General features: G+C 42.1%; 1 protein-coding gene across 1 annotated transcript in view; it reads left to right on the top strand.

Annotated features, from left to right (window-relative positions):
• The window catches only part of fgf11a (fibroblast growth factor 11a), a 94043-nt gene that overhangs the window by 50107 nt on the left and 17870 nt on the right, over nucleotides 1-26066 (top strand). The window contains exons 2-3 of the mRNA XM_080486206.1: nucleotides 848-958; nucleotides 14082-14185. Coding sequence (XP_080342332.1) covers nucleotides 848-958; nucleotides 14082-14185 — 215 coding nt within the window. The remainder of the gene's footprint in view (nucleotides 1-847; nucleotides 959-14081; nucleotides 14186-26066) is intronic.

Genomic DNA, 26066 nt, shown 5'->3' with positions numbered 1-26066 from the left:
GCAAGGAGACAATGCTTTTGAAATTCTTCACCTTATTTGTTTGGTCCATTTACTGACTCCTATATTTAACTCATATTCAGTCAAGTTGTTTGGTGTGTCACTTCCATAATTTGAGAATAAGATAGATAGATAGATAGATAGATAGATAGATAGATAGATAGATAGATAGATAGATAGATAGATAGATAGATAGATAGACTGATTTACTTTATATCACAGCAGCCATGTACAATATAATATAATAAGAGCACATTAGAAACTACAGGTAGTAAAAAATACATTAAAAATACTTGCCTCGTGTCTCCCACAGTAAAAATGCCTGGGGTCAGCTCAGAATTGGTTTTATTGCTTGTCCATCTTTCATGAAACACAGTGGCCACATACTGGATGGATGAGCACTTTACAGGCTGAAGACTAAACATTCTTATAATAAATAGCTGAGGACTGGATGCCCTGTCTGTGATGACTCAGTAGAATAATGCAAATATATTGCATATACTGTATTGGACCGTGCTGTTAGTTGTAATAGATCCCTTCATATGTTGTAGATACTGTTGATGAAAGGAACTTGCTTCCCTTACTCGAACCCAACTGTAACGGCTCCGTCTTTATAGCAGACGCTGACATCCCATCAGTCATCCTCAAGTCCACAGCCACACACACAAACACACTCGTGTGTGCGAACACTTATACTTTAGTGTTTAACTAATTCAATGGGTAAATATTAAGACCTGCCTGGTGTTTGCTCGGTGCGCACGCTCACAGGTGCACAAAGGTATACGCCGCCTAACGAGAATGTGTGCAGCGGGACGCTAAACGTGTGTCGAATGCTGTGTTTACTCTGCAGAGCCCCAGCTGAAGGGCATCGTCACGCGGCTCTACTGCAGACACGGCTTCTACCTCCAGATGCTGCCGGATGGCACCATGGAAGGCACAAAGGACGAAAGCAGCTCCTTCTGTAAGTGACTGAATCACAGTTTTTGCTCTTTTTGAAGAGCGCCTTTTTCACAGCCTTGTTGGTATTGTGGGAGTCCCCCCCCCCCCCCAACTACAACACTCCCCCGTCATTGCTTCATGCCAAAGGGCATTTAAAAGGGGGACTTTCCTCCGAGGACAGTCATATATCTGAGGAGAGCATAAAAAGGTGCCGCCATGCTTTCTGGTTTGATTCACACAAGGATCAATCAGGCTGAAAATGTTTGCACACTTGGAGAGGTGTGCTGGATGACTGCCAGCTCAATGGGATTTGTTCTTGTTACATAATGTATCACAGATGAAGTTTCCTCAACACGTTGCTTTAATGTTTCGCTAACAATCATCATGACCTTTAAGTTACAGCCTTGTTGATCTACACACTGTCACATCGGAGTGTAAAATGTGTATTAGATACACCAGAGCTCTATTCTATGGTCGTAACAGCACTGTGGTAAAGAAAATAATATCTTGAGCCGGATCTACTAAAGGTTTGAGCTTATAAAAGCAAACATAAACCTGACGTTTGCATTGTTTATGATGCCGAGCACAAGCAAACCTGCAGAAACAATCACATTTCTTGCAGATCATTCTCGTATAAATAAGGTTGAATGCCCTCATTTGAATTTGTCACTCATTGTATTCGCCTGCAAAATACACAGAAACCACGAGCACACTTTATGCAGGATCTTCGTGAATCAGTCCATAAATGTTCATATGACATTTAATTTAGAAAGAAATACTTGATCATGAGGAGGAGCAACTCTTAAGGGCACGGTAATGGGACCAGAGGATCTGCTGAGGTCAGGTACTAAGACTTGAAGCTCTTCCCATTAGTAGAGAAACCTACTTTCATTTTTAGCTGCTGAGTGTACTAATGCACATCACCACCACCAACCGCATTAACTCACACCTCACCCTGCGAGAGGTCACTGCTGAGGTGATTACTGACTGGAAACATCATATCTCATGATCTCCCTGAGTCCCTGGACTCCCTCCAGCCCTCCCAAAGAGATCAATATAACATCACAGAATATCCCTAATGTGGCTACGCAGCAGTGTAGGTTTTTTTTTTTTTTTCTGTCAAAACACCCGTTTGGAGGGAAAACATGAAGTTAGCACTATTTTGGATTCACAAGCTGCAAGGAGGAGGGGGGTAAACCCTTCTTCAGCTCTTAGTTATGGTTCCCTCTGCAAAGCTTCCATATGTTAAGAATACTTGTGGTGTTACCAGGGTGGATTGGATGGGTTGTGTTTAAGTATATAATGTACTATAATAATCTTCCTTTTGCATTATTTTGTATACAGTATATTCCAACTTCTCTACCATTTTATCTAACTTGGTGTCATTGTTGCTGGAGGCAATGCCGGCTTACTTTGTGCAGCGTTACACTCTGGACAGGTCACTAGTACATCCCAGGACAAACACAGGAAGTCACAGACACTCGCGTTTACACCTATAGGCAATTTTGAATCATTTGTCTGGTTTTCCAGAGAAAGTGGACCCACATGGGTATTCTAATTATTTATTCTGTGTACATAGACATTTGTCTACGTTTCACACTCACGTCTCTGTTTCTTACTGTGTTATCACTGCTTAATCAGTCTGGTCAGTTGCGTTGTGCATTATGTTGCTTTTTACATACGAACTGACAATAGATGTCAATCTGATGAACAAAAACTTATGGCAGTTTTTTTGTGTGAAGTTTTCATTCATATTTTGACAAATTATCAAAAAATAACTGTATATCCGGACTACTGAAGAAGTGAGAGCCGGCGTGGCACTGAGGTTATGAATCCTGTCCAGCTCGGCCGTTTGGTTGAACACCTCCAGAAAGCTCTCTGATGACTGATTGGACCTGGTCTCACCTCTCCCTCTTATGTAACAGCACACCTACGCGGAGGCAAACATCGACGCGCGCTGAACTTTAAACACTCTCATGTCCAATCTGAAATATTCATCACATAATACCGCAGGGCACATCTGAAGGCGATCGGGACTCATTTCCCGATGGATATAAAGACCGCCGTTGCGTAACAGCGCTCCAGGTGTGTCGGGGTATTAAAGTCAGCGGAGGTCACCCCGCAAAGTGTTTGCGTGGGTCTGACTTATGGTTCATATTATAACAACTATAAGTCCATCAGTCCCGGGACCAGCTTTAAAGCCGGGCTCGTCGCAGTCAGGGTGCAGAATGCGTATGGGTGTGACAGATTGGTCCCGTGAAAACTCATGAATTATGCTTTTTCTCTGTGTGTCAGATCATTTATCCAACCAAGCAGGAATCGTCGAGTGATTGACATTATTAGAGTATCGAGCTGAAGCCCAGCCGTCTACCTGGCTGCACAGAACATTGAATGGATAGAAAGTGCTGCGTGAGCATGTAATGGAACACAGTGTGTGTGTTTGCATAAGAGCGTGTGTGTATAGACTCCTTTACTGTCGAACATAAACTGGAATGCTTCCTGATAGCTTTCTCCATTTCAATCACAAATGAATGTTCAGTGCTCATTCTTTCCTTTAATTATGGTTTGAAGCAAAAGTAAAAACTTTGACAGTACACAGTAGAAAAACAACCAATTGTCTTTGTGACAGATCCGTTTAAGTACATTCTCATTTGACTCTGTGCCACTTTGCCACTGCTATGCTTTCAATATAACATCTGGTTCGACTTCTTCACTTTCGCCTTTGGGAACCTGGACCATGATTAACCCACCTGGTCCCACATGCCCTGTTCAATCCATCTATTATTCGTGGCTCCCTTGGTGACAGCTAATTAAATTAATTCATTTTAGGTATAAGCACCTTGTAAGCAAAAATATTAGCCAGAATCAAGGTCATAAAACAAGACAAAGGGATTGAAAATATGTGATTAGTACGGGCCCCTGTGTCAGGTAATGAAATTATTAAGCAGTGCTTTTATGAGGTTCCCAAAATAAATGACTATAAATGAATTTAGTACAATGAAACTGGGTTTTTATTTGGCCCCTGGGGTTTCTGTAACAACATAATAGGTGCCTTGTTTTGCACCCATTTCATTAACAAATATTTAGTAAGCAATTTGGGATGAAGGTACAGAGGAAGTATTTTGTAAATTTCCCCCTGATTAAATCCGAATCCGTGTGCGTTTTGATTCAGAGTCAATGGACCCCAAGGTTATTTCTTCAAATCTCACAAAAATCTCTGATTTAACTTTTCAGATTGTGGTGGTCAAAATTCAAGCTCCACGATGTCCACGTTTTCCCTTTCTCACATCATAATTCAGGTTGTGTGTAGAGAACGGCTCACAAATCTGCTGCATTTCTTGACTTAGGACTCGGGGATGAACTGATTTGGGTATTTTGGTCACTATGACAAAAGGTTTAATTCCTCCAATTTTCACTTGGACTGAAGAATGGCCTGAATACAGATTGGCTCACTCAGTTCAAAGATATCTCCTTGTCTGCATCACGTGCATGAATATAACCTTGTTGCCTTCGGTATGGAGTTTGCATGTTCTTTCTGTGCCTGTGTTGGTTTTATTCATGTATTCTGGCCTTTGAGAAATACTAAATATCATGAAAACGTACATCTGGGGCCAATCTTCATGTACACTTTAAACTTGGAGAACTCAAGTATAAATTTACTTATAAAAATCATTTCTATTTGGGGCAGGAATGTGTTAATGGGTTATTTTTGATCAACTGATTACAAGAAAACACCTTGTGTGCTTTTGAGTGTGCCTTATTTTTGCTCAACAAGATAGAATGTTTCTCAGTGCTCCTGAGAAAGCTCCTTTCTGTCGCGTATGATCATCATCATTCACTTAGCCTGGTGGATAGAAAGTTTCCTTTTTAAAAGACTTTGGGGTGGAACCATGGAAGTTTTGTTTGTTTCTTTATCGTTTCAGTTAAAATAGTTACAGTTTAATATGGTTTATTAAAACTACTGCATCACAACCTACAGAAAATGGTCAGATGATCACTGTTTCTGAATGACACACAGGGCCACCTGTTGCTGTTGGATAGATGGACCAATGACCTCTAAGTAAATGGATCAAGCGCGACCCAACAGGTGTCCTGGCTCCATCTCATCCGCTCTCTGCCGGGGATGCTGGGCTTTACAGCAACTCCCTTAACCTCAGTAGTTGTCCCTGACCAGAATATGTCAGAAGGCAGGACATTGAAGAGGAAGCCAGGTGGAGGGGAATAAAAGGAGTTGGAAGGAGGTACAGAAGCCCTGAGGGGATGTAAAGGAACAAAAAGTGACAAGAGTAGCTTTGGCACGGCCTTGGAATACTTTTATATCACTATTTTAGGTTCCCCCAAAAGCCTCCATAACTATGTGACAGACGGAGTTTTCACAAGGCCAGAAGTGACTGCATGTTGAAGCAAAAGAATTAAGAGAAAAGTGAAGTAAAGGATCAGAGAGGAGGAGGAGAGGGAGGACATGCCAGGGTAAAGTGAGCCAAACAGACAAGCCTGGCTGGCAGAGGAAGAGAGCTGGAGGAGGGGGGAGAACAAGAGGAGGACAGAGAGCGCGAGAGGAGGAAGCCACGGTGAGCCGGAGCAGCAGCTGGCGTGCAGCTGATGGCTCCTCAATCACTGTGTCTCCCCCCTCTGGTGGGAGGTCAGAGGAGCTACCACCCTCTTCTCCCACCCTGCTCATTCTCTTCTCCTTCGCTGTTCTTGGCTCCTGCCTGCTGTTATGTAATGAAGCTGGAAGAGGGATGAAGGGAGGAAAGAGGAGGACGGCAAGTGAGCAGAGATTTATTATCTATTTTCCGGAGGAGAAGTGCTGTTAAAGGTCTATCCTGGTGTTTTTGCACATCTGAGCCAGTTTATTACAAGTCACTTAATGTGAGCCGACCATTTCTCTCAGTACTTTGTAAAGTTTGAGGCAAAAGACCATTTCCAAACTTCCATCATTTTCGTATTCATCTCGATATTGTTTTGTAAGTTTGTATGATCGAATGCCACTTTAAATAGAATGATAATGTAATAATACAGCAATAATAATGGAGTAATGGTCAGTGGAACCTGAAGTGAACTCTGCAGTTGACAGAAGATGAAAAGGTTTTCACAGCTGATCATAAAATCTCTTTTAGATGACTGACTGTCAGGCCAATACTTTCCAGAAGAAGTAACTCATTATTACTCATTACTACTCTGAAACTAGCATTAGCATTATTCTGGAGCAGTGCATTTCCCCTCCTTACTCAATAAAGGTTGATTCAGTCCTAAACTAACTGAAAAATATCCAACTATTAACTTTAGCTACATTAGCTTTTCATAATTGCATGCATGTTGGTATATTATCTTAACTTTTGTCATATCCATTAATTCCCACAGTTACTATATCACTAAACTCCTGCTCACTGAAGGAGGAATCCCATTATTCCTGATCTGCCTGAGTCCTCCCGACAGCAAAAACAAAGAAATTCGAACATCGAACTAACGTAAAGCCGGGTCACCATGTCATAGGCTTTACTAACATCTTATATCAAGCATGGTAAATTGCATGCTCAAACAAATAGTTGTGCTTTTAGTCTGAAGTAAGACGTAACGGACAGAAATATTCCAGTAAGGGGTTTGCACCCACAGGCATAAAATATCACAAGGTCAAAGCGCTGGGAAAAATAATAGCAACAGAACAGTTTCAGAAATGCCCAAGAGGGAGTACAACACAGAAAATAATTTATCATAAAGTAGACAAATAAATGTTGTGGTGAGCCAGCTGAGGAAAGAAAAAAAAGCCTCTCACCACAATAATAGCAGCATTTCTGCTGAAGGATAAGATGCTGTGAATCACATTGGTGTTGTACATTAATCTATTAGGATAAACTCTTTCCAGTATTTTGCACAATCAGGAAACTGTCTCTATTGACAGTTAATCAATAACCTGAATGTGTCCCGTTAGTACATCAACTTCCAGACGTGTGTGTCCGCACATGAGCACGACCTTTATGTGCTGTAATATTTTCTATATGCATGAACCTTTAGTCGATCCGGCTCATAATAGGAGCAGCATTTGAATGAGAAAGCATATTCTTTCTTTATGGCAAAATGAAGGAGAGTGAGTGATGAGAAGGGATGGAGCTGCTGATGGATTTGGATCCTTTCTGTTTAGGAAGAAAGGGTGAAAAAAGAAAATCCCGGAATGAGACAGAAATAGAGTTTCATGGACAGCGAGAAAGGGAAGGGAGGAAAAGGAGAAAAAGAGAAGTCCAGTAGATGAAAGCTATATTGACTGCCAGCGTGTACATCGAAAAGCCATAAAGAGGAACTTGATTCCCTGAATTTTCTCCACTGTAATTACCATCTCCCACTGTTGGAAGTAAATTTTACTTATCTTTCTCCATGCTCTGGAACAAGTCTTTTTCTCTGTCTAACTTTCACCCAGTGCTCTGATAATGCTCCCTCGCAGATGGCAGGGAAAGGAAAAGAAAAAAACTCTGACTTGAAAGGCAGACACGAGAAAAGTCAGCTCTGTGTGCGAGCTGAGCATTCAAGGAGGGGAAAATGTGAACGTTGAAAGCAGGGGCTCTGTTTGCCAGATGACGAGAAAGGTGAGAGGGTAGCAGAGCGACAACGGGAGAGAGCACGGAGCATGCCGAACGAGGGGAAGTGAGGATACAAAGGCAGGGGCGAGGAGAGAGTGATGAAGACGCAAACAGCGGCGGCTGCGGGGCAAAATGGGACAAAGATGAATGGACACGGGTGGAAAAGTATTGGTTTCACAGGACGGGGAGAATGACAGCCAGCAACAGGGGAGCTGAGAGGGGAACAAATAAGAAAGAGGAATGGAGAGACGTGGAGAAAGGAACTGTGATAAGGAGGAGGATATTAATTCACAACAAGAAGGGGTGAAAAGACAGAGAGCGGAGAACGAGAGGAGAGGAGAAGAAAGAGAGAGAGATTGAAGTGAAAGAGAGACCGATAAAGGGGCAGGGGACACGGCGATGAAGAGGAAAGCCTGGGGGAGGGGGGAGAAGTTAAATAACAGGAGAGTGAAGGTAGTTGTCTTGTCATCAGAGCCATCGACCACCAGGGAAATCAGCCGTAATGCTCGGCTCCAAGTCATTTAATCTACTATTGAGCCTTTAAAGCTCATTTCTTCAAAACACAAATGATGATGTGTGAGAGGACAGGGGCCGTTTCACGTGTTGCTGATGCAATTCGACTCCTTTTATGCATCTTCATTAGTTCAGGCATCATTTTAATGATCCTTCCGCTGGGACTCTCCTTTGGAAACTTAATATCTGTGTCTGGCAACTCCGTCACATTCAAATTGAGTCAAGTCAGTCATATCTATATTGTTGTGAATATAACATCACCACTCCTGGATCACTACTACTTGCAGCAGTAAAATGTTAGTAACTAGTTAGTTTTTATAAAATAAGAAACACAGTTTGTCACTCATAGTTACTATTTTGCCAAAGTCCTGTTTGCTGCATCAAGAAAGCGTCATTATTATTATCAGTAGCATTAACATTAGTGGTAGAAAACGTACATACACTAAATTTAAAGAAAGGCAAAGTTTACTTTCTCAAGTAGCTAACATGCAGCGCTTGCACTTTGAAGCCTTTCTGTATGTCCAGCACATTTGACTTTTACAGTTTTAATGCAATTGCAAATTTTAATTGAAATTCTTGGTTGCATGAGAGAAGTAAAAGTTTTAAATGTCAGATCACTTCCTGTATTGTATCTTTTGAAAAAGTCTGTCAAATACAACAATAGAAATCGTCCATGTTTTGTTGATATTTAATCCCGTTTGCTTTGCTAAGACCAGATATATTTATTGAGTCAATTTATGTTTTAGGGATGTGAGGATAAAATGCAAAACAGGTTAAAGGATCTCCTTCTGATCTCACTAATACAATATTAGAAATGACTCGAATGAGTCGCTTTCAGATGCTTTTTCATCTCTGACATCACAATACTGTTAGCCAATATTCTCACAGAGGGAAGACGGCAAAGAACTGCCAGTGTCAGTCCTGAAGTTAAACTCTGTGTGACTTCTCGCAGATGACTATAATCCCCTTCTCATTCCAGCGGGGACCAACTGTGCAGCACAAAACAACACTGCAGAGCAGGCGCGCAGCGTGCATGCCTGCAGATGCCCTCTGCACAGCTTAACTCTGCGTCCTGCCGCCACTTCCCTGTGCACGGCCACCTCTCGCCCCGTCTCCTCTCTCTCCTTGTTTATTTATTGTGTAGATGATTGCAAGCCTAAAAATTGACTTGTGGGATTGATCTGGCAACACCCTCCCCTTCATTTCCCTCCCCCGCCTCTCCTCCTCCCCTCCCTCCAAAGACTTTTGATTAATCTAACAGTCTCCCAGACGCTGCTGGGGGAAAAAGGATTCGAATGCAAGGATGGCAAGAAAGAGAGGGAGGGAGGGAAGGAGGGAGGGGGGGGGGGTGCCTCCATTACCCATGCAGACAGTTATGTGATCCTTGTTGAGTTGCTTTTGATGGAGACTGAGAAAGTAAGAGGGCTGGGAACAAATTGCAGAAAGAGAGCGAGGGGAAAACATGGTGCTGTTAACACAGGAGAAGCAGGATGTAAGTGAGAATTTCTTAGTTTTTTTAGAGTTGAGAGGTATACGCTTTTTAGGATGAGGTATGGCCAAACATGAAGAATATCATAAGTGGAACAAAAAGCCTGATAGTACTGCTGAAAAAATGAGTAGTTACTTATTTAAACTTAAAGTGCTCCAAATTGCACATTCAGGCTTTCAGTTTGCACGTGTTTCGTGGGTATTCAACACAGAGAATCACACAATGAGGGCAAATCAAGTGCAAACAGGAGGATTTTGCTGTGAATCGTATCATTTCTGTGTTGCGTTTGAGATTGAGCGATTGGATGTAAAGGTGAGAACGCAGAGGCATGAGATTATTGTCATACTATGGAGCTGGACGTCTTGATGGGGGACGATATCAGACATATCTGAAAAAGATAAGTAAAAGCTGAGGGAAAAACCACAACCCGAAGAGATTCAGAAACAATATCAGGGCCTAAAAAAGCCGACAACGTAGATAATTTGTTATAAAAGTTGTGGAGAGCCAGCTGAGGAAAAGCCTCTTACCACAATAACAACAAAAACAATTTTACACATAATAAATCACATTGTACATGTACATTAATCTGTTGACGTAAACCGATAGAACTTCTGGTAGACACAACAAATGTTTGTGTTATTTTGTGCTTCTGTCTTTCATATATTATCCCAAGTCTGTCCCATTAGTACATAAGCTTCCGTACATGCACGCCTTTTCTAAAAAAAAAAAGAAAACACCCATATGCTATAAATATAGCTACATGCATGATTGTGCTGCAGTTTTAACCTTTTTTTTTCCGGCACTGTCAGAAGTTGACATGCATCCTGCCACAGTACCTCCCTAGTTTATCATATCAGATGTTATACTGTCACAAACCAACGACAATGGTTAGTTTAAGCATACGGCTATTAGTTGTCACTACACTTTATATTTAGTGTTGGTATTTTCCTTGGCGGCTCTGTGAGGCGAAACCTCGACAACATGCTGGGAGCCAGTGTGGTTGTCTGTGTGTGTTTGAGTGTGTGCGTGACGTGCTCTATTTGTCATCCCTACCGCGCTCTACGGTGACACCGTGTTCATTTGCGAAACCGACTGTTTGAGATGCAGCGATCGATCGAGCAAATAGAAGCAAGGCCCTTAAGAAAGGAAAGGGGGAGTGAGAGGGGAGAGGACAGGAGGGGGGTGGCAGAGGGTGGGAAATATATATATATATTCATTTATATATATAACTTTATCTTGAAATAGTGGTAAAAAAAGTGAAATGTGCAGCTTTCTGCCCAGTCACTGTTGACATGTGCTCATTAGAGCTGAGGTTTGTTGGTTTAAACCCCCAAAAAACTCAATGCTGCATAACAGTAATGAAACTTCAATAATTCTGTGCATCTTGAAAATCATTCATCAAAAACAGCGCTGACAAGGTGTTTTGTGCCTTCGTTTTCTTGTAAATCATTGCTGACATTGACTTTCTGACGCCGCCTCATAATGTAATTGAGGCCCACTTTTTGTGCTTTCGTTTTCTTACACGTAAACTTTTCAGCCCATTTCCAGGTTTAACTTAGTTACATGTTGCATGGCAAATGGACTGTAATTGTGTTGGGTGCTTTTTAGGTGTTAAGGTTTCCTGCCACAGTTCGAAGACGTATGCATTAGTTGAACTGCTGATTCCATGTTAAACATTGGCGTGAATCTCATGAGTGACGAGCTGACCGGTGGCTCATCCAGGGTGTACCCTGCCTCTGCCTATAGTCACACAGTCATGACTCTTTGTTCAAATATTTTGGTCACTCATCCAACATGTGTGTTTTTAGTGATTCAAGCAAATGAAACAGCCAACTTAATAAAATAGGAAACACCTGGTTTAGAGCTGCATCTGCTGGATGGCAAAGTTGTAATTTCTCAATCAGAGAGATGGAAATCGAGCCAGGCCTCCTCCAGTATTGGTGCACCTGCAAGTAATAGGACCAGCTAGTCAGAGAGTCAGCCTTCATGTTCTATTTGGGAAGCTTGACCGAGTACCAATGCGCTTCATTCCAGTGAATCTATACAAGCACCGCATCCTGTCTTTACTGTCCCTGCCTTTACTTTCTCTGGTGCGTAGAGCTTTTCAGCATTAAAGTGGAATGAAACCTATTTGAGATCAAGTGCCTGGAGATCATGAGGTTCACAGGAGTGTAACGTTTAAAGGTCTGGAGCCGTGGAAGACACAGTAGTGACATTTGCACAAGCCAATGCAAACAAGTCTGCACCTAAAAAAAAAAAATGCACTCGGGTTGAATCCATAATTTCAAAATCAAAAGAAAAAAGAAGAAGCATGATACAAATCTCTCTCTCTCTCTCTCTCTCTCTCTCTCTCTCTCTCTCTCTCTCTCTCTCTCTCTCTCTGTGTGCATGCATGCGTTGCATTCTTGGTGCTCACTTTAATCTCAGTGTAATATCATCTGAACCCACTGATGTCTAAAAACCTATAAGTATGACTCACATATTCATTGTCACTTGGAAATGAACTTGGAGAAAGAAGGGCATCACAAACATATTTTAATTAAATTGACTCCAGAATGAGATTTTGCTTCTGACAATAACCTACTGGAATGTGTTATCTCAGGAGAGTCTACAAGCCATTGTTTATTACACCCAATATATAATTTTCTATCACATCTTTCATCAAGCAGTGTACACAAGTCTACATATATTCTACAGGTCTAAACAAACACTGCCAGCTGTGACTCTGTTGGTTAATGCAGCAATACACCAACAGACCATCAATATTTTATAGTCTGAGAGTGTTTTGTGTTCTCAACCTATTCTGTTTTGGTTGCCGTTCCATCTGATCCTGTTCGACTGCTTCTGGGATGTTCATCATCCGAGTCGCGTTTGGTCATGACAGCAGAGCAGCTGGCAGCCAGAGGCTGTTTATGTCAGGATTATTCAACTTGCCATGTCACATCAACAGAATAGTGTCATGATATCTGAGAAGAAAACAAAACAAAAAAAAAGTCCACACAGTCAAGCGTGGGCATGCTTTGTACGGAAATTATAGGTCTGACAAGTACTGGATCATAAAGTGGCTCTGAGGCCAGTACATATCTCAGGTGACCACAAAGATTCAGATGTGCAGTGTCAGTCACACAAACAGTGCAAACCGCTTTACACGTGTCTCTTTGAATAAGGTGCACCGGCAAAGTGATTACAGATTGTGGACCTGTAAGTGTACAGAGATTCAGATTGGGTCAACTAATGCATGTGCAACATTTATTTGTGCTTCTACTCATAGGGCCTGATTTACTCAGCTCTTGTGTAAAGCATACTGAAACTGATACTCAGTTTGGGTTCATTCCTGTGGGTGAATTATAAAGAAAAACACTATGAGTGACATCACATGCAAATATCAGTTTCCAAATAAGGGTTTGGTTTGATTTAGACGCGTTTCACATTTGTTGGGAATGGTATTGCTTCTAAATTCATTTGCTTGCTTTTACTGTGGATAAATTCAATGTGGGGCTGGATGTGTTGTGTTTGTGGAAAAAAAAATCTTTCGTACAATCAAAATTTGAGGTACCCCATAAATAATATCTTAAACTCAAGCCTGTAAACAAATATCGTGGCAGCAGAAATCTGATAAATTCACAAAATAAGTTTTTGTTCCAGAAAATGCTGGAAGCAGTGTATGCATTATTTCATCTGTTTCCCCATGACTCTTACTTGCAGGATTCATCATATTTTTTTTGTATTGTACTAATTCTTATGTCATGCAATGTTTTCTGAATCTCATATTTATCCTGCATCTTTGACATCCTTCTCCCATGCAAGTGTTTTTCTTTCGTTTGCAGTGATGCTACCACATGTTTAATAACTTCCTCTACCAATGTATCCAACTCCATGGAGTGACATTTTGTGCTTCTTTGGGCTCCATTTAATCACTCCATAGAAAACACAAGCATTAACACATACGCGTGATGTCACTCATGGAATTACTCTTACTTGAACGGAAAATGCAATTTATTTGCGTGAGCATTCAATTCAGTCTGTCCCTGAGATGCGGTATACTCTGAGTCCTGCTCCACTGGCCAAGTTGAAGTTAGTTTGTATGGAGAGCTATGCACATAAGAAATCCAGGGAGCCACTGGAGGGGGTTCAGCCAACCTACATTACAAAGTGTTGTTTACTGTGTCGGGACAGAGAGAATTAATTCAAAGCGGGCTCAGAAGATGTCACCCTCTAATGTACTGTATTTTCTTGAGGATCCCCGCTCAGCGAGTCTTTCTCTCTCACCATTTTTCTTCCTCCAGCAGGGTTTCCTCCATCCTGTCACTCTCAGTTTTGTTTGACCTCTGCTGCACCAGCAACCAGACTTTATTCCCCCTAAATCTCTCCCCTCTAATCCTTCACTCAATTCTGTTTTTCACGCACTTTCCTATTGGCAGATAAACCGTACAACAGGGGGGATGAAATAAGAGACAGCTGAAAAGCGATTGTCTTTTTATGCTGTGAGGAAATGCTGTTTAGGAGAGAGAATGATTGCTCTAACATGTCGTCCCCCACCCCAACCCCCCTCCTCTGTGTTTTTGCAGTGCAGTTCAACTTGATTCCTGTGGGGCTCAGGATAGTGGCCATCCAGAGCACCAAGACGGGGCTCTACGTTGCCATGAACAGCGAGGGCTACCTCTACACTTCGGTACGGTCACAAACACACTTTTCAGCGACGCTTCTGGAAGCGCTGCCACCCCACTGCTGACCGTGTTCCTCGTGGGTGGATGAAACAAATTGTCGTTAATGTGCGAAAGGCGACCCGTGTGATCTGAGTCCTTCTGTTTCTCCAGACGGATCGGACTCCCTGTTTTAACCACTGTGTGTTTCTGTGAGCATTACTATCATGTCATTGTGGACAACTTTAGGCTGACCTGCTGCGTTCTCTCTCAGACGACTTTATGTTGCCTTTAAAAGTTAAAGAGAACAAAATGGGCTTCTTCATTTATTATTCATTCTTCTATTAGAGCTGAAATCTGAACTGTAACAGACCACACATTGTCGGGGGCAGAAAGAAATCCTCCCAGAAAAAATCGAAATCAATTTGCTAATAAAATTCTCCACAGAGTCTTTATGCACAATAACAAAGCAGCAATTTAAAAAAATATTCAAATACCTGAATTTAGCAACAAATTACAGTTACTGGTTACTACTTATTTAAGAAGTAATGGAGTTACACTGAAAGTACCAACTACCAGCAATTGATGTAAATAATGCTTTCATGAAAAATATGCACATTGCAGTAGGAGTTAACTGTTTTTTATGTCTCTTTTAAAAAAACAATCACATTGACATATATGCAGAAGGAAAGCATTATATGCATATTTGCATAAATATACAATTCCTACAAATAAACAAAACAACACTGTACCATATAAGATCAGATAGATCAGATTTCAATTGGCTGCTTCACAGCAGCAGGTATTCAGACATTACTTACATACAATTTGACTCCAGAGTAGAAACATATAAGACGCAACCTTTTTTGCTCTAATATCCAGTCAAATGCTGAAACAGCAGCCAAGCACTCATTTGTTTGAATGAACTTCAAACAGGAGTTTAGTGAAATAGCAACAATATTTTTGCTGGAATACGAATGCTAAAGGTGGCCTCAGTGAGCTGGACAGGGAGAGACAGCATATCAATCATCATTATTCATCTTTTGTTTTTAATAGAAACTATGAAACCTATATTTAAAAAACTAACAAAAAAACTAACATGTGAATTATGTAGAGTAGCATGTAACTGCAGATCAGAATGATAAAGATTGCATCACACAAATGGTGCATCTCTGTATGTTACTATAGGTTTTATGGAGAAAATTATCAGAGTAATTCACATCAAATACAAAGAGAAAAGTGCTGACCTGGTGTGACCTAGTTATTTTTGTGTTGCAGAAATGCTGCCATCTTTAATCTCCAAAACAAATCTGAAGAAGCTTCATATATACTGTATATTGTCCTCTTCAAGTTATTACTTTGAAGATTGCTCTCTTACCATATACGCATATATCTTTTGATAGATAATTCCTGTGGCTATCATATCAGCTCCAGTTATGCACTCTTAAGTGTCCTGTGAGTCGTCGTGCATCACACCAGTCACGTCCGTCATCTGAGACTCGTGACACAGTCTTTCCGCTCTAACCTTGTTCCCTTGTCGTCGCTCAGAGACAAGCTGAGGTGGTGACATCTGAAAGTTTGTATACATCTGAGCATCAGACGGTTTCCCTCGCCGGAGGCCGCGGCGGCACTCGCACGCCACGTCTTGTGAACCAGCTCGCGCACCGCTACCGGAGAGTTGTTTGTCATTGATGTACTGAGAGGAGCAGGCAGCCGAGCCGAGCCGCAGATTTGAGAGGTAGATGGAAGATGATCAGAGTGCACCTCTTTCAGGACAGAGAGGAAACGCTTCTTTTCTACCTTCTTCCCTCCCCCTCCAACACCCCCCCCCCCCCCCCCCCCCCCCTCTTGGCACACATGCAAAGTGTGAGAGATCTTGTTTGAAGCGCATTTCTGTGTTCATTTCAAAGTTTATCCAACGGTGCCGATGTGCACACTGCCAGAGACGAGGTGCAGAGGTGCAGATGGTTGTCAGCTGCGACACGATCAGACACATACAGTAACGGTAATTTGTCCCCAGTGGCGCCGGGCTCACGCTGTGGACGCGGTTTGGTCCATTTCAAACAAGTCCACTTGCTCTTGCTTCATTTCTAAAAGCTCATCCACACTCATGGTACGGACCAAACAGAGGAAGTCTGGACTGTTTGAAAAGGTGGGTCTCGATTCACTTGCAGGTGAACTCTTGTGCAGTTCGTTTACAGTGTTGAAATACCTGCGGACAATTCAGCAAATACAGGAGATGAACCGAAGAGAGTGTGGTGGATCGTGTGGTGCATAATGAGGAGAAAGAAACATAGCCGACAGTGCTGGGACATCAAAGCTGAGGAAACTGTAAACCCAAAAACTTTGGGAAATGTCTTGTGGGAGTAATCGAGCAATCAATTAGGCAATTAAACTTTATTTATGTAGTACTTTTTGTATATAGCACCGTACGTGCACACAAACATAGAAACACTGGCAAATATAATCTATGTTTATAGCTTATATCAACTTTAGACTCAAAAGAGCATCGCAGCTGTAATCAACTGTAATAACGGAATAATGATTTTATTGAAAAATGAGTAAGAGCATCTTTTGTGCATCTATTAATTTGCACTATCTTGCCATGAGCTCATCTCCATATTGAATTATTCTGTCTGGAGCAAACGCTTCAGTGGAATTTATCTTAGTCTAAGATTTTGATCGGATAGTTGATATTACTGTTGGCTGGGCCCCAGAAGATGATATGATTTGTAGGCCATGGCACTCTGGAGTTTGTGAAAGTCTGTCAGCGAGCATGTCAAAGTATAGTTTTACCTGCTGGTACAACACTGCCTCAATCCATATTTTAGTCTAAATCTCACAATGCTGTATCCCCAAACCTCCAAAAAACTATACTTTATCCCTAATGAGACCCAGAAAAATGGTCCTTGCATGACTTTTTCAGGGCTTGGAACCCCCCATAGACAGTAAAAACCTTGCAAACACCGAGGTTACACTTACCCAGGCATTCTCCTGACAAAAGAAAGGTGACCCATTTTTCACTCATGGAAATAACCACAGGGAAAAAGATGGGGGGGGGGGGGGGGGGGGGGGGGTTTGGGGCAAAAGGGAAACGTTTGAGAAAATCCCTCTGAGATGAGAAGAGACAGAGGACAAAGAAGAGCAGGAGGAATTTTATCTCCTTTCCTTCTCACCTCAAACTAACTGCTGTGCCATTGTTCTGTGCTAATGTGAGCGCCACAGCAAGGGAAGAGGGAAAAGATGATGGAGGCAGAAATAGAGGAGGGAGGCATGTTTTTGGGGCTCGTTGCCCCCGGGGTTCCTGGGAGAGGCAGTGCGGAGCCTTAACATCCTGTTATGCAATCGTTAGCATGTGCAGGGAACAAGGCCCCCCCTGCGCCAACCCCTGAAGGGTGAGGGGGAAATTTTTGGAAGCAGTCTCTGAAGTAACCTTGTACATGAGCATAGAGGAATAAATGTGCCATTTCAGATCAGGGCGACACGTTTCTTTTTGCCTCGTGCAGCGGAAACTGTACAGTGGGCTGTGGGAAAGGGGGGAAACACCCTGTTGTTGTTTCATTTCTGATGTGTGTGTTCTTGAAAGATTCATGAGTTACCGGGTTGAGCTGATGGCTCTGAGTCGGTCTGTGATGCAAACAAAGAGGGAAAAATAAAGATAAGCACTTTGTGAACGGATTGAGGAAAGGAATTAAAATCAGTGATGTGCGTGTTGCCAAAACTTTGTCGTGAATTACAGTTAACAATTAAGAGTTTTTGCAAGATAAATAAAATGGTTTGTGGGTGGAGCCCACATAGTGGAGCAGTGGTTAGTGACCTTGCCTCACACCAAGAAAGTCATGGGTTCAAACACCAGCCTGGCCCCTCTGTGTGCAGCTTGCATGTTGTTGGAAACCGTCTCTGTCAAACGGTGACAACATTTGCAGACAGCCTGAGGTCATTTTTCAACACGGTCAAAGGTTACAGGTTTGATTCCTCATCTATCTGTATGTCGACGTGTTCTTAAGCGAGACACTGAACTCCAAACTGCCTTCTGGATGGAAGCTGCCTGCATTAGCGTGTGTGAACGGGTGAATGTGACTAACATTGTAAAGTGCCCCGGGGGCTGTTAATCATTTAAAGAAAAAAACACTGTAGAGAAGAACTCCATGTACCACATTCTCATTCCCCTGCACATAAATGCTACTGGAACAATATGGCTCTATTTGTGCTTTGCTTTATTTATTCACTTCCTGTAGGCTTTGTACACAGAAGAAACTCGAGATATCGAGCTGTTGCTCCCTACAACTCAGTGTAGAGTAACATGGTGCATTATGGCATGCCCAAGTTCAACAAATCATGTCATGTAAAGTCTGTAGTCTTCACAGAAACATTCAATATCAACTTGCTCTTGTTAGTGTTGCATTAGTTCTGAATCTGGTTTCCAGTAGCTGAGACTTGATTTTCTTTTTAAAGATTAATTGTGATCTCCAATTCTACATACAAAAAAAAAAAAAGCATTAGAGTTTAATGAGAGCTTTCTCCTGTGCAATAACAAAGTGTACCCGAGGTGGACGGACGTTTCCTTCTTCACCTTTTTCTAGGAATAACAAATGCTCGCATCGGCTGCGGCAGTGTTCCAGTGGCTACTCAGCATTAATCTTTCATGGGCCTCTGTGGCAGACGTGTTGCCCTCTGCGAACCGCACACACACCAGAAGATAATTACAACACTTATTTAAAGGATCTGGAAATGAAGCGCCTCCTCCCAGCTGTGCATTTGCCAGTAATGGCTGCGAGGAAAGAGGAAAAGTAGTTTCTCTGGCTCAGCCGTCCTCGTCCTCGTCATTTATCTTTATTCATCAATTGCGTTTTCCTCATTTGTTGGCCATTTGTTGTAATCTTCCTCAGTATTTTCTATTTGGCCTGTTCTTTTCATGAATCTGCGCTCCGATTTTCTCGCAACCTAATCACCTAATCTAATTACCAATGACACCTTTTAAATTCTTTAAATCTCTGTCGTGACCTCATTTTATCTTTCAAACTAATTAGATATACGCTTGATCACATCTAACAGTCTTTTTTTTTTTTGTTGCTTAATCTATATTAGGTGATGAGAAAGTAGCCGATGAACGGGAATTCATGAAAGCAAAGGATGGAAGAAAATACATGACTTTGGGATGACAGAGTCCCATAAGCAATTTTTGGTCAAGGTTGATGATGCCCACGGAGGAAATTTCTTTCCCTCTCTGCTCTACAGGGCAGACCAAGGGTCAGTGTGAGCTACAGAGTTATAGATTTGTTTTCTTGCACAGTAGGACAGTGTGTGTCTGTTTTGTTTTGTTGTTTTTGTTTGTATTTTATAAGGGTTTGCATGTAGAAATGTCGTTTTTAATCTGAGTTTCTCATTATGGCTCCATAACCCCTTCATTAAAGGAATAATAAATACGAATTTACATATCCCTTAGGTTCAGTTGTGCTTGTTTCATCCCGCTCCAACGCTAGCACTCAGTATGATGTCGTTCTCAAGGGGATGCGTGACGTTTTCTCATTGATTGATGGTGTCAGCACGTCTCTGATTGATTGCCAGCTCTCTCGGGGCAAGCGCTGAAACTTTTCCTAACCCCATGCGAGCTAGATAACTAAGGGCTGACATTAAATTCCCATTTATTTTGCTGTTGCCGCGCATATGTTCTTGGTGGGTTTGCCTTTCCAAAGAGAGATCAGTCAACGAAAACTTGGTGACTGATGCACTGGTTCCTTATGGCAGGATATCTTTCTATTGACGAAGGTGCATGAAGACTTTCCCGGGGTGAAAATTAGCAAAAACGAAAACTGGAATCAACCAAAGAACTAACACACATAGATAAACTTGTTTAAACTGAAACGGGTTGAACTAAATGATGCCTCTATATCCAATCACTTATAATTTGTTGTGTTCATGCGAGAAAAATCCAAGTCAGGCCATCAGTATTCATTTGGCCTAATTGCTTGAGATGCGGTCCCGTGCATTAGTGTTGCGTTTCCATTTCTCAGATTGAAGAGTACAGTGACTCCATATGTGCACAACAAAATGAAAACAAATACGTTCACCAAAGATGTTGTCAGGAGCAACAGGCTATTTGAACAGCTTTAATCGGCCTTCATATTAGCACCTCCTATATGAGACATTAAACTATGATTGATTGGCTGTTACTCTCGAAACAGCAAAACTTGTCTTGGAAGGTAGATTCCCCCTTAAGTCCAGAACTCATTTTAGGAGCACCAGATATCAGATGTTTGGTCCAAGGAAAACAGAATAAGACATATTTCTTACAATTTTCTTTGTCTTCATTGTGAAGTTTTGGCAAATTGAGAGGGGATCAATAAGGTCGATCCGCTGGATTAATTAGGTAAATGAACTGTTTTGAAGCATCAAGCAACCTATTAGATTAACATCCACCAAGAAGCCTTGAGATCGAATGGATTTTCTAATTCTCATTAGACAATAGCTCACATAAAAAACTTTGTGGTAACCTTATGAAGCAATCCATAGCTACAATTTATTATAACGCCATAGTAGAAAATTCTGATGGGTATTACTAAAGATTCACCTTTTAATCATGATCCGAACCGTGTCTGTGTGCTTTAAGAAACACACAGCAAGGACTGTCAACCAAAGTTTGCAACAATACCCTAAACTTGCAGTGGGATGATAATAAGGATGATATGAAAGTTATTCTCGCAGTACTTGCTGTATATTAGTTGAATTGATGCTCGTGTTTCTCTCGCAAATACACATTATGAATAAATGATAACATGTCACACAACAAATCCCTCCAACTTCTCTCCAGCTTCATTTAACCAGAGCTCCTCCGACAAACAGACACATTTACACACTGGCCACGAAAGCAGCTCGGCGGTAGAAAAATAAACAGCGCCGACTTCACCGGGGGAGAAATTTGTCTATCTCAGGCATCTATTTACCTGCTTCAGAGAAGAAATAGGCAGCCTTAGGAGATATTTAAAGACACCCAAACAACACTTCCCAGGCTCCTTTTAGCAGTCGGGAGAAAGCAGAGACGAATTGTTATATGTTACCAAGAAGTAATCTGCTATAAAGAGAAATGACACACTAGTTCTGACTTGAAATGTTGACTGGGGAGTTGGTGTGCACAAGACAAACAAGGGGAGTGGGAGTGACAGGCTAAATGATGGAGAAAATGTCCTTTCGTCCTTACGTGAGCTTCTGGTATCGGGAGGATAAAACAAGATGATAATAGAGGTGAGACGGAGGATGGAGGAGTGAGTCACTGCAAGGCATGGCTTTTTCTGCATTAACATAAAAATACAAAGGAAAGAAGCTGAGTCAAACTGAGAGACTTTATGTTTAAAGGTGCAGTGTGTTTTTCTGCTGGTGGTGGCAGTGGTGAATCACTGGACATCAGAGCACGAGTTCCTCGTTTCGGTCGAGAGTCAAACTTTTCACATCAGAATACGCTGCTGCATGAACTGAATGTAGACTGCACTGCACCATCTTGTGGTACACACCAGTATTACAGGATGTTGGATTGGGCAGTGGCTAGCTAGTTAATTTAGTAACTTTAGGAGATTTTTTTTGTATTCTATGTAAATAAAAATTCAGAAACCCTGGGTTTTCAAAGAAGGAAAAAAGGAATGACAGGAATGTAAAATTGTGATGCATTATTATTTATATGGCAGTAGGATATAAGCATAAAGCGTGAAGTCATATATATATTGTATTTGTGAATAAGGCCTCTGTCTTGCTATGTGAGGAATGCTCGGTAACGTTTTTGTGGTTTTTAATGGTTTTGAAAAAGATAAATTGCATTTACTGTTTTTCATTCCCTTTTCAGAACTGAGTTGAAAAACATGTTTTGACATTCCCATACATGCAAGTTTTCTGGAGGGTAAACATGCAACGCCCACATGAATTTGTATTCAAGGACGGCGCTCCTCAAGCTCCCTGAGAAGAAGAGGGCCGGCGGGGCAATTTGATTGACCGGACAGGCTGGATCTTAGCATCAGTAATAACAAACAGGGCCGATTGTTGTCACTGTCCTGAGAGGAAGGATAACAGAGAGATGGAAGGAGGAGGCTGGTGAGAAGAGAGAGGGAGAAGGATGGGCTGACAGGCCCAGACTCGGAGCGAACATAACGTCTCCTCTGGGAGCCACAGCCGCTGCTCTGCTCATCTTTCTTCCCCCTGCTCCTCCTGCCACCCCCTCCTCCCTGCCCCTGTCTCGCTTGTACAGCTTTTACTTGCCTGTCAGTCTGTCTCACTCCTCGTCTGGTCATTTGTGTCTGTTGGCGTCTCTTGCGGTTTGTCGTTTTCCTCTCCTCAACCATCTGCACTGCCCTTCTCCTCCGTCGTGTTTTGTCACCCCTGCGAACCTCGTGTATTCAGAACAGATCTCTGTTTTGATGTGTCCCTTATCTGCAGGCCTTGTCCTATCTCGGTCCTCTGCTGCTCTGTTCTCCTTTTCCCCTCTGTCCCTTTGTCCTCTACCTCCTCCTCCCAAAACCTCTGCCTCCTTTTCCTTAAATTTTTCTTTATATAATACTTTTTAGACTTTTATAAGCTACTATTATGATAATTTAGAAAAAAAAAAAAGATAGAATGGAAAATACCTGTCTGACTCAAATTCATATTAAAATATATCCAGCCTTTCTTATATGGTTCTTCCATCCAAACCAGCTTTATCAAACTTAAGGCCGGATCTACTAATGCCCTGTATAATGTGTGTTAAACAGCAGATCCATGCAAATACATGCAAATACATTGCGCTTTGGGCTGGCATACATTCTGCTAGGTGATCCACTAAGAATAATACTGTGAGTGTCATTATATGCAAACAGAAAAATTCAGATGAGGACTTTGTGTGCACTAGGAAATACTTGCATAAGAATAATCAGCTGGAAACTATTGATCCATGGTCATATGATTCAGTTCATATGCACAATATTCCATTCATAATGTGTGTTATTATGCATGTCCACGTGTCTGACCTTTCGTAGGCGAGGCCCTAAAGTGGTGGGTTAGTGTCCAACTCACACACTGTGCACACAATGTATAAGCAATTAACTCAGCAGGTGGAGGACACACGCACACACACAGGGAGAACATGCAAACCTTTCTGCCCTGAGCCCAGAATTCTAGTGTAGTTTTCCCACTGCACCAATGTCGGTAACAGTTAACTTTGTGAAATGATACATGAGCAGAAAGTTTTCCTGGAGCCAGATGGACTGCATGTATCCATCTGTCTTCACACATCCCCGACAATTCACGTCCCTTTTTCATCACTCTCTTGTCACTTTCACCTCTGCAGCACCTTGTCTCATCTGGTCACGATACATCTTTTCATATCACCCTGCATATTTCTGACACATCAAAAAAACCATGCAAACTGAACAAGCACTGAAGGACTCCCCGCAACTGTCTCTTTAACGCTGCAAATCATGAAAAAGAATTCATTTATGAAAGGTATCGATATGAATGCGGGGTTGGGGGTGCAGCTGTACGGAGGTCTATGCAGTGGCCAGTGTTCCTCCTGTAAAACTGGAGCATGTGGGAGTAGCTCAGCAGAGGTTAATGGCGAGGGGAAACTCCTTGTCACTGCTCCATTGTGTGAGGCGACCGGGACCCGCTTACCTGTAGGCACCTCCTGAAAATTGCTTTTTCTGATAAAAATAGTGCTCAGCCGTGGACCTGGCCCACTTTATTAGCCGTGCGCTTGGGAAAAGCCTCCCGGGTAGGGAGAAGGCGGCAAAGAGGGAGGGGGGAAGGTGTGTGTGTGTGTGTGTGGGGGGGGGGGGGGGTAAAATTGTGTGCACACACACAGACTTCCCCCAGCAACCCGCTACACACATGTGCAGCCAGGTATAAACAATCTGACAGAGGCAGGCAGACATAATTGGGCCGGACTCCGATACCCACGACCGGCTCCGGCCAAACTGCGCAGCAAAACTGGGCAAAGTTAGTGAGAGTAAAACTTTGCTCCGGTGACATTGTGGATCGGCGTGGAGGATAAACAAGCACATGCACACTCACAACCATTGCCTCTTTTCCTCATATGTGATTTCAGAAGGGGACACAAACACACTGTTCTCTGCACCTTTTGCGGCCTCCTCTAAACTGTCCCTCAGGGATGCTCCGCGGCTCTCGAAACCGGGGGAACGCCAACAGGCCCACATGACCCGGTACAGAGGTGAAGGGAGGGTAGCGAGGCTTGTGGAGGGAATGCGGAATGAGAAGCAAAGGCAAATGATAAGCAAAGGATGTAGGACATCAGAGATCAGAGGTAGGATAAAGTGCCGCAGCTACAGTCCGTCCACACCTAATGCATTAGAGTGCTGCAGGGAAGATGTGTTTTTGTAGGTCAGCCCACAAGTTAGAACACTGCTTCTTTTGTGAAATTAAAAGGAAGGCAAAAATTTAACGAGATTTGTCCATCAGCTTTTGGGTTGTTGCAGAAATATACTTATTTTATTTAAGTTTTAGTTGTGCCTGCATGTGCAGATTCTTTTATATTCGGTGTATGTGTGTGTTTCATCACACACTAGACATTCGGTTGTGTACTGGTTAGCACTTTCACCACATACCAAGAATGATGTGGGTTCGAGTCTGTATTGAGTTTACATGTTCTCCCTGTGCATGCATGGGTTTTCTCTGGGTTGCTCTCACTTTAGGTTTCCTCAAGTGTCCCATGACCCTGGACTGAATGAAGAGGAACAGAGGATGGAATGATAGACATTTAAAACCTGTACAGTACCTAAAGTTGATGTAATGCCACTTTTGTACTTAAATTAACAATACTGACTCACTATAGTTTCTCCATTATTTCACCATATGTTTTATAGTCAGTGAGTATTATAAGCTACAGCATCTGTTGTGTTTGCTTTTCAGTCTGCTTCTTATTAGAAAAAAATACTAGACGTTTAGACAGGCTCAGCTGAGAGTACCACAACGTCAACTGATTATGTACAAGCTCTATAAAAGATACACAGAATATTCACTCTTGAAAACTTTATGAATGATGAGTGGCAAACTGATTCAATGTGCAATTTTTAACTTTGTGACTAACTTGACATTACAATACTGTTTTGCAGATACAGCGACATTAGTAACATGATTTGTTAAAATGTTATTGTCGTCAGTTTTAACCACATGATCCCAAACAGCTCTTTAAAGGAAGCTATAAAGTTTGGAACTATATTATCTACTTGTTGACTTTAATTATTGAAAGCCAGAACTCATTTCAAGAATTGAACCAAAACCCATGTTTATAAAAACAGCTCAAAAACAGGACAAGAGATGCAAAAGTTTAAATAGAATGCGACATTTTGGCTCTCCGACTGTAGCTGAGACCTTATTGTTGATTCAAAGTCTGCCCTCTGCTCGCTCAATCTATAAACACACAGGTGAGCTGAATGTCTGGGTCCATTGTATTCGACAATTTATAGGACAGCAAAAGGTTCAAGTACACAAGCTTTTTACTGTAAATTAATTCCTATGAGTGGACCTTTCTTTATAAATTTCGTGCTGTGCCGTTTTGCTGCCACGTCTCACAGAAGCAGTTAATTGGGATGGATGGTCCTCGCTGATATGGAGAGTTACCACATCCATCATTGCGCTTTGTTCCGTAACAGCGAGCAGGCTCCTTTCTCTGTGGAGACCGGCTGAGAGGAAGAGTGAGAGGGGGAGCGCATGTGTGGATGGAGGCCTCTAAGAGATATTTAGTTCACTCAGTTTTCCCGCAGCACTGGCATGAAGAGTAGGTCACAGGACGGATGCGGGGACGAGGAAATGTTCTGATTTCTAACTTGTGAAAAGTTTATTGATGAACTGGGAACATCTCAGATAGTGAAGTGTCCTAATGAGCTGGAAAATATCACATTTATTAAAATTTCAGTAAATATGTGTTTGTCCACC

Source organism: Lipophrys pholis (genome assembly GCF_963383615.2).
Source record: "Lipophrys pholis genome assembly, chromosome: 18".
In the NCBI taxonomy this organism is placed as follows: domain Eukaryota; kingdom Metazoa; phylum Chordata; class Actinopteri; order Blenniiformes; family Blenniidae; genus Lipophrys; species Lipophrys pholis.
The sequence above is the reverse complement of the archived record's forward strand: the minus strand, read 5'-3'. Positions and strand labels throughout refer to the sequence as shown.